Here is a 9,601-nt window from a genome sequence, read left to right as displayed (position 1 = left end):
GTCATTGATACAAAATATTTATGAAAGAATAAAAACAGAGACAGATAAATCCAATGCTCTTTATTATCCTTTATGTCTGTCTATATCCAGGTCTCAGAAAGAAGCTTAATTTCAGAAAAGCCCTCCCTGGATGGGGTGTGGATTCTCCTCCTTTGCCTTGGATCCCAGGGTAGAGCCCTAAATGAAAGCCTGTCTGTCGACCTGCTAAGCCAGAGTCCAGGCTGTGACATCTGTGGTACCTCAGCCACCTCAGATCCTTCTGAACCCATCCTTCTTGGTCACTACTCACACCCTGCCTCACTTGCCTGTCAGCCCACCTCCAGCTCCTGTTCCCTGGGTCTGGATGGAGAAGACAGAACTAGACGCCACCATCCTGCTGTCTTTCCAGAGGTTAGGGAATTACCTGAAGCTATGGTACCTCCATAGCCACCTCCCGTGGGAACCAAGGACCCCACTGTTGTTTTAAAGCAGACAAAATAGGCACAAGCTCCAACCGGACAAAATCCTGGCATGGGGAAGGGGAGGCAGACAAGAAGTTCCACCTCTAACCAAAGGCATATTGCATTTGATTGTGGCCGGGTGAGGGAAAATCACTTTTCCTCAGCAGAGGGGCATTTGGAGTATTGTCCATATTCCAGGACTGGTACCAAAGAGGAGGAGAAGGAAGAGGAGAAAGAAGAGGAAGAGGAGAAAGAACAGGAGGAGGAAGAGGAGGAGGAGAAGAGGAGGAAGAGGAGAGGAAGAAGAGGAAGAAAAATATGAGAGGCGGTAGCTACCACTGAGAGAAGGAAATGGCTAATACCAGCCCACAGGGCAGCTACAGGAACAGTATTTAACTAGACTTTCTGTTCCTGCCACAGGGGCAGAGCTAGTTCTCAGACCAGTTAGGTCATGTCTGCTCAGCACCCACAGGTCGTGGAGGAGCTTCTGATTGCCTCCAACTTCCTGATTGGTGGCAACAGAAGATTCACAGCTCGTGTGTGTGCACCGGAGCCGTGCCTTGGGGGACTCTGAGGAAAGATGGAGGTTGATCTCAGGACTTGGCTGGAGGTGGTTTGAACTGCAGTCTAGTAGATAACTAGCAGCCTAGCACATGCCTAAACTTTGGGGAATTTTTTAGGGTCGGAGCACTGTGTAATCAGTTTCCTCTCTGGCTTGCCTTGCCTCTGATTCCATTTAAAAGATGGACTAGGCAAGGCTGGGCTGGTTACGGTTATGATGATTTAAATGTACTCAGAACAGCCTTGTATTCAGGGCTATGTGGACTCAATACCCACATTCTTAACACTTGGCCAGATTTCTCAATGCCTAAGACTTCTCTTTGCTGTTGGCAAACTCATATTTTTCTCAGAGCCAGAAAGAACAAGGACTGCCCTGGAAAACTCTGAAAGATAATTAGGAAGCCACTTCTTGCTGGGAAGTCTGGGACCAGGTGTGTGGGGCTCAGAGGGAGCCCGACTCCACTGGGAAGAGACACCCATAGTCTGGCCCCCTAGTTGGCGGTTGCCAAGTGTATATATGAGAAACATAGTGGCTTTCTATGGGGCTGCACTGTGTCTCTCTGGCATCTGTAGGTCGAAGTCCCACCCCCATATTCAGAGCAAAGACCTTTAAGAAGGGAATCTGCCCCCGCCAGCGGGGACCCAGTTATTCAGGGTCCCGAAGGGGCGCTACCCTTGGGCCTAAATGGGGGGCGAGAGAAGAAGGAGACCAAGCAAGATTCTGTGTCAAGGTCTCGTTTATTGGGATGAACAATGCAGCTTTTAAGGCTTTCAGGTAGGGGGAGTGACCTTTGTGAAACATGAAGGAGGGGGAGATGAGGGTATAGGCAGTGATAGCTGGAGGCAAAGAAGTCAGGCGATGAGGTCAGGTGGTGGAGACACTGGGTGTTGACTGAGGAGATAACTGGTATCTGCTCGAGCTGAGGCATCCCTTGAATGTTATCTTCCTGTGCCGTAAATTCATGGGAGAGGCTTTGTCCAACAATCTTAAGACTTATGGCAGTCATCTTAGGGGTGAGTCTCTGTGGCCAAACAGCCCAGAGTCACTTTGAACCATGCAGTCAAAAAGCGGCTAGGCCCAAATCCAATATGGCTCCGTGCAGGAATCACTCTTCAAGGGCCAGAACTGAGAATACCCGTTTACATTTCTTTTAAAAAAATGTTTTTCTTTAGCTCAAGATTTCCATCATTTTCTCTGGAAAATTGGGAGTGTGCACAACACCTCTTACTCTTTCCTGCCTCCCAATCTCCTGTAAGTTTACATATGTTGAACTTGACAATGTGAAAAGAAAACCAACGTATACTGAATAGATGTGCTTTCTAGCTTCCTTTGTTCTAACAGTCTTGTCTGGGTGTTTAGGACGGTTAGCTTCTTGTTTGCAATGCTCTCTCCCTCCACCTCCTCCATCTACCTTCGGCTTGCTCAGTTTCTTGCAAAATTAAGTTAAACAACCATTTCTCTCTGCTTCTCTCTGTCTCTGTCTCTCTGTCTCTGTGTCTCTCTCTATCTCTCTGTCTCTGTCTCTCTGTGTGTCTCTGTGTCTGTGTCTGTCTCTCTGTCTCTGTGTGTGTGTGTGTGTGTGTGTGTGCACATGTGTATGTGGGCATGTAGGTGTACTGGCCTGTGTGTATATGGAAGTCGGGTTGACATTGAGATTGGGATGTTTTCCTTAATCCCTTCTCCATCTTATGCTTTGAAACAGGATCTCTCTTGCTGAACCTGGGATTCCCCATTTTGTCCACACTGGCTGGCCACTGAACTCTCAGGATCTGCCTGCTTGTCTCAGTTCCTGCCCCCAGCACTGGGGTTCTAGATTTGAACAACATGCCCTTCTTTTACATGGATGCTGGATATCTGAATCCATGTCTTCATGCTGGAAAAAAAAGTGATTAAAGCACTTTAATCACTGATATTCCCAGACCCCCATAAATACTAGTTTTTAAAGAGTTCTAAAACCAGAACATCTACAGCTCCTGTCACCCTCAGGTAATATGAGCACTGTACAGAAAGGCATTCTGTGTCTGCACCACAGCTTAGACCAGTGGTTCTCAACCTTCCTAACGTTTGGACCCCTTAACACAGTTCTTTATGTTGTGGTGACCCACAACCATAATTTTATTTTGTTGCTACTTTGCTTCTGTTATGAATCATAATGTAAATATCTGATATGTAGGGTATCTGATATGTGGCCCCTGTGAAAGGGTTGTTTGACAACGCACAGGTTGACAACTGCTTTGAGGACCCCTCAGATGGAGATGGTAGGTTTGGGGGATTGTTCTAAGGTCCCTCAGAACACAGCCTAGGAGTCAACCTGGACCAAGTGTAAAACCCACCCTTAGCTCTGACAAGAACTGTGAGACGGGGCTCTCAGAACCATCCTTAGGCGTGAATACTTACTAGAGAGACTCTCAGAGCTCAAGAAAGCTCCTCAACTCACAGGTCCATTGAAGTGGAAGAATTAATAGCATGGGTGGGTGAGACAGGTTCCAGACAGAACAGCACTGACCTTTCCGATATCTCCCAGTGAGGCTGTACCCATCGATTCCAGGCTTCAGGTGAATACTGCTAAGCGGGGACGTTCACCCCTTCTCTAGTCCAGCGTTTAGACTTGTGTGGTGTAGACATGATGATCACTGTCTGACTGACTTCTATTCCCTTCAGAGAGGAACTGCCCCCAAATGGCTCACTATGCCCTCAGGTAAGATACTCTAACCAGACAGAACTTTCCAGAGCTTAGGGATTTCTTCTCAGGGCCAAGAGCAAAGGCCAACCCCCCGTCTGGTGAGGGTAATCTTTGAGTGTACGCAGTGTCTTGTGTGAACCGTGGTGGACATGAACTGTTTCTACGCCAGGATGAGGTAAATAAAGACTCTGGCACACACGTCTGGAAACTTCTCGTAGCACTGTTGATGGAGTTCTGCATTCCAGGTGATCTCATCATGGGGGATTATGGCTTTTCCTTCATATGCCTAGTTTTGTTGTTTGGGTAGTTTCTTTTAGCCATGGTTTAGTGGTTTAAGAGCACTTGGTGAGGACCCGGGTCTGGCTCCTAGCACTCACATAGCAACTCAAGGGCATCTGTAACTTCAGTTCCAGGCGTCTGACACCCTCTTCTGGCTTCTAACGGCACTAGGCACACACACGACATAGAGGCATACCTGCAGGCAAGACACCCATCCACACAAAATAAAAATTAAAAAATATTCATGTATCATGGAGGAGATTTTCTTTTTTTTAAAGATTTATTTATATATATTTTTAAAATATTTATTTATTTATTATGTATACATCATACAGCTTTCTGTCTGCATGTGTGCCTGCAGGCCAGAAGATCACCCCAGATCTCATTATAGATGGTTGTGAGCCACCATTTGGTTGCTGGGAATTGAACTCGGGACCTCTGGAAGAGCAGTCAGGGCTCTTAACTATTGAGCCATCTCTCCAGCCCAGAAGGGATTTTCTTAAAAACTAGGAACTGCTTTTGCTTACTGAAGGCTGGATCATCAGTGGCCTTAGCTCTGTTCTCACTGTCTGGAGATGTTCTGAAGCCCTGGATATGATATTTCAGCTCTCTGCTTAGTGTTCTTTAAGTCTTAAATGGTCCCTAAAGGCTGTGTCCTAAGGACCTGTCCCCCAGCTTGTAGAACTGATGGGAAGTGGCAGAACTTCTAAGAGGTGTTGTGGGATGAAGAGACGCTCGGTCACTGGGGTGCACCCCTGAAGGATACGGGACCCTGGCTCCTCCTGTCTCCTTTGCTACTTGGTCATGTTGAGGTAGGCAGCCTTGCCCCACTGTATTCTCTGGGCTATATGTTTGGCTTTGGCAAAGGTCTGAAAGCGATAGAGACATGACCATGGGCCAAGCCTTGGAAACCACGAGCCTAAGCAGGTCTTCTCTCAGTATGGGCGTCTCATGTCTTTACCACCACAACAAAAGGTGGGTTCACTGATCTCCAGGATTCCTTTTTATATGACGGGGTAGGGTGGGCAGTTTTGATTAATATTTTTTTCAAAGCTTGTTTTAGAGCTTGATTAGAAAATATATTTTTATTACAACTCATCATTTTTCCTCACGTAGGCAAAGCCATCCGTGTTTCCTATTCTAATCTTTCTTGTGTTATTCATTCCATCTGATAGGAAGATTATGGTCTGGACCATTAAGCCAATGCCAGTAAGAATGCGCAGGTGGGAAGACTAGGGGGGTGGGGCCGAGTTCTCCAGGCTGCTGATGACTTGTAATTGATTATTCTTTGCAGAAGCAGGTTACACAGGAACTCCTCCCTCATTTATTTCCTAGAGGGAAACCCCAGAAAGCCCTAAAATCCTACATACACATGGGAGTGCTCCTTGCTAATCTCCACGGTCTGTGTGTCCAGGAGGTGACAGGTCTGTGATGGATCTGTAACTCTCAACCCTTCCGTTCCTTGGTCTGTGCCCAAGTCTCACTCGCAGTGACTTCATGGCTTTGCCCCAGCCTGGTGGGGAACCCACCTACTTCCTGGTTCACTACTGTGGCGTATCTCAGCATCCCGGTGACGGGCAGATCATTCTTGGCGCCTCCTGGGGGCTTGTGTGTACTCACTGACTAAGTTTTTAAAGGATTTACTTATTTATTTTATGTATATGAGAATCCCATGTATACCTGTGTGCCAGAAAAAGGCATCGGATCACACTGTAGGTGTTTGCGAGCCACCATGTGGTTGCTGGGAAATGAACTCAGGACCTCTTAACCACTGAGCCATCTCTCCGACCCTCCCTGACTCTTATATACATCGCTGAGGGTCTAGTGGAGTTCTGCTAGTTACTATGTGTTATAGAAAAGGAGGTAATTCTGGCTTGATTAAAGGAAAATGTGGGCATTCCCTTTGTTTCTGCCTTTAGAAAAAGCACAGCCTTCCACCCAGCTTCAGAAGAAGCAGCTTCTCCATGACAGGCAATGGGAACGGAAGAGAAGGTCTGAGGAAGATTTTTAGCCGTACATATCATCATGGTGAAGAGATGCATCAATGGAGGCACCGCCCCTGCCTTTCACAATCGAGGATCTGCAGATACAGCAGCCCAGGCGGGGGCAACTCGTTCCTTCGTTCCTGAAGACGCAGAGTCAGTGGACAGTACAAGTACCAGATCTCAGCGAGGCTGCTGTGTCCAGAAGGAACCTGGCTCCTTCTACAGGGGGCCCTGTGCAGTGTGGGGGTGTGTGTACCCCTGGGAAGAGTAGACAAGGACAGAGATCTAAACGAGGGTGGTGTGAACCTGAATGGTCACGTGGGTCATAGAGGCTCTTCATATTTTACATCGTCAGTCCCTTCCTCATGTTTGGGATTAGATACTACTGTCCATGTCATAGAGAGGGTCTTGCTGGGCCTCAACTTAATCTGAGGCTATTACGGGTACATGAAGAGTCCTACCTGGCAGTTCAGTGAGAACGGGGGTAGGGCAATCCTCGGTGGCCCCTGAAGCTGTCTGCTCTCCTTACCTCCAGAGAGGATGTCCGTGTCGATCAGCTGCCAGGCTGACCTGAGACAGTAATGAAATCTCCATCCACAGAATAGATCGCAATCAGGAAGTGCAGATGCCGCAGACAGATATGTCTGCCCACGAGATTCCTCACGACAGGGTAAGAACAGTCTCTGTCTGCTGCCAGCTTCCCTCCCGGAGTGTGAGAGAGAAAGGGAGTCCGGGTCAGGCCTGTGCTGGCACCTAGGAGTTCTCTAGGGACAGAAGAATAGGCACGCGAATGCACAGCCTGCTAACGGGGACAATGAGCTCAGCTTGGAGGGTTTCTTTTTCCCACTAGAAATGGGGATAAGGTTATCGATCTCCTGAGTACTCAGTTCCCGCCTTTTCCCTTGCCAACCAAACCCTAAGGTTTGAGGTAGCCATGTGCTCAGTGATAACATATGCCCCAGTTTCATATTTGGCCAGGAGTCGTCATGGGAGTTCACTTTGATCTTGGAGCAATCTGGTGGCTGTGGCTCAGCCTTAGTTCTTCCTGGAATGTGACTTTTATGCTAGAGCTGCAGGGCCTGTCTTGTGACCATGAACTGACTATAGGAATAAAGGCCATTTTAAGAAAAGCAGAGGAAGACAGAAGGAACTCCGTACCTCCACAGACCAAGGTACACTGACTGTTATTTGCCTGGCTCTGTACTTGTATTGCAGGACCGAGACGATAGCTAATTTTCTAAGTCACTATTATTTAGGCTTAAAAAATAAAAAAACAGTAGCCAAACATGATTCCTATCTGCTTTTGTTGGGGGCTGGAGGGTATGGATGATGAGGAGCAAGTGTCTGTGAGTGGTTGGGGTGGGGCTGGATTCTTGCAGTGCTCTGTAGTTGCTTCTGAACGGAATTGCTGAGATCTATAGCTCCGAGAAAGCCACCTACACACACACACACATGCATGCACACACACACGCATGCATGCATACATGCACACACACGTATGCACACATACACACATATACATACACAAACATACAAATATGCCCACACAAATACACACACATGCATGCATGCACACATACACAGATACATACACACAAACATACAAACATGCATACACAAATACAAACACACATACACACGTACATACAAATACAGACACATGCATTCACACATACACACACATGCATGCACACAGACACACATACACCAAACATACAAACATGTACACACAAATACAAACATATACATACATACATACAAACACACACACAAACATACATACACACACGCATGCACGCACACATATGCACACACACACAGCTTACATGTTGACTCTCTTTTTCCTACTCCTTCCTGGCCCAGACAATCTCTCTCATAAAGATTAAAGTTTACATGTTATATAACTGGCAGTTTTTAATGAAAGGAGAAAAATGCTTTTTAACTCATTTTGGGTATAAGACCAGCTCTGTGTGTGTTGATTAGCTCATGGCAGGATCTTTAAGCACAAAGCTCTCTAAAAACAGCAACAGCTGTGGGCAGCAAGGTCACCAGTGTCCAGGGTCAGGACTTTCGAGTCTACTAAGAGTTTTACATTCTTTACTGTCTTTTTTTCGTGACAAAACATTTAATGATCATGAAATATGTGTTCATGGTGCTTTGGACAAAAAAATTATCAAGACTCAAGCCTTTTTATTCTTTTTCCTGAAGACCCTGCTGTCTACAATTTCAAGGCATACCCACTTGGCTGGGTCAGGTGGGCTCCTTTATGCTCTCCAAGACTTAAAATATCCAGGCAAACAAAGAGTTGTTAATTCATATCTCTGTCATACAAATTAGTTTAAGAATTCATCAACTGATAGAATAAAATATTTCCAACAACACGGAATATGTTTGCATCTTCCAATTAATTCTGAATACAAATTCCCAGAGTTTGCGAACACACACACACACAGACACACAGACACAGACACACAGACACACAGACACACACAGACACAAAGACACAGACACACAGACACACAAACACAGACACAGACACAGACACAGACACAAAGACACACAAACACAGACACAGACACACAGACACACAAACACAGACACAGACACAGACACAAAGACACAGACACACAGACACACACACACAGACACACACACAGACACACACACAGACACAGACACAGACACACAGACACACAGACACACACACACAGACACACACACAGACACACACACAGACACACAGACACAGACACACAGACACACAAACACAGACACAGACACAGACACAAAGACACAGACACACAGACACACATACAGACACACACACACAGACACACACACAGACACACAGACACAGACACACACACACACACACAGACACACACACACATACATACACACACACCATTCCAGTTGAAGCTACTTATCTAGTTTTGTGACTGCAAACAGGGCTGTTGTAAACCAGTCTAACTTTGCACTGCTCACTAATTTGTTAATGGCTGGATAACTGCACCAAGCGGTGACCTTGGGAAATCCACTGGGCTATACCATCAAAGCCACATCCCACGGCTCAAGGAGAGGATTTATGTCCTACTCATATGTGGTGGTCATTTGAGAGAAAACAACACACTGGTTCATTGACTATTCCAGTGAAAACTGAGGAGAAATAGCAAGAGAAAGAGGGAAGGTAGGAAGGAGGGGAGAGAAGGGAGTGGGGAGTGGGAGGTGTTTGAGAAGGTAAAGGGTTTGTGTTTAGAGCATGTAGACTAGGGAACTAATAAAAAAAGGAGAAAAGAGGGAGAGCAATGAGGGAAGGGTGAGCTAGACTTCAGGAAGTAGCCAAGAGGATTACATGAGCTAACATGGAAAGCAGCACACAGTGCCATGTAGACAGAGCTCCAGAAGAGTGGTAGGAGACTGTAGGGAATGAACATGTATTCTGAGTTCTCCTCCTTTTGGATAAGAGCACAGTAGTTTCCCACAACCAGTGCATTTAGTGCAAAATCCATAATCATCCATTTAATTTAGGCTCAGCTTCAGGATAGTTTTGAGGTATTCATTGGAAAACATACCCAATGTCATGTTTCTTTATTCTCTTCTTACTTGAAGAGCTCAAGGAGCTGAAGAGGATCCTGGTGTGGACAAGAACAGA

The 9,601-nt window shown here is 46.3% G+C and overlaps 1 protein-coding gene across 4 annotated transcripts in view; it reads right to left on the bottom strand.

The window, feature by feature from the left end:
- Window positions 1–1,720: 1,720 nt before the first annotated feature.
- Window positions 1,721–9,601, bottom strand: part of Zdhhc14 (zinc finger DHHC-type palmitoyltransferase 14) — a 272,342-nt gene continuing 264,461 nt past the window's right edge. Inside the window, exons 9-11 of one of the 4 annotated variants that reach the window (XR_349967.5) lie at window positions 6,479–6,713; window positions 3,509–4,160; window positions 1,721–2,875 (exon numbers count right to left, since the gene is read on the bottom strand). Coding sequence is in view for 3 of the 4 variants with exons in the window: in XM_006227885.5 (XP_006227947.1) it covers window positions 6,387–6,713 (327 nt within the window). In the remaining variant the exon portion in view is untranslated. The other 3 variants (XM_006227886.5, XM_063270653.1, XM_006227885.5) reach the window with 3 other exon arrangements.

Source organism: Rattus norvegicus, chromosome 1 (assembly GCF_036323735.1).
Source record: "Rattus norvegicus strain BN/NHsdMcwi chromosome 1, GRCr8, whole genome shotgun sequence".
NCBI lineage: Eukaryota > Metazoa > Chordata > Mammalia > Rodentia > Muridae > Rattus > Rattus norvegicus.
The sequence above is the reverse complement of the archived record's forward strand: the minus strand, read 5'-3'. Positions and strand labels throughout refer to the sequence as shown.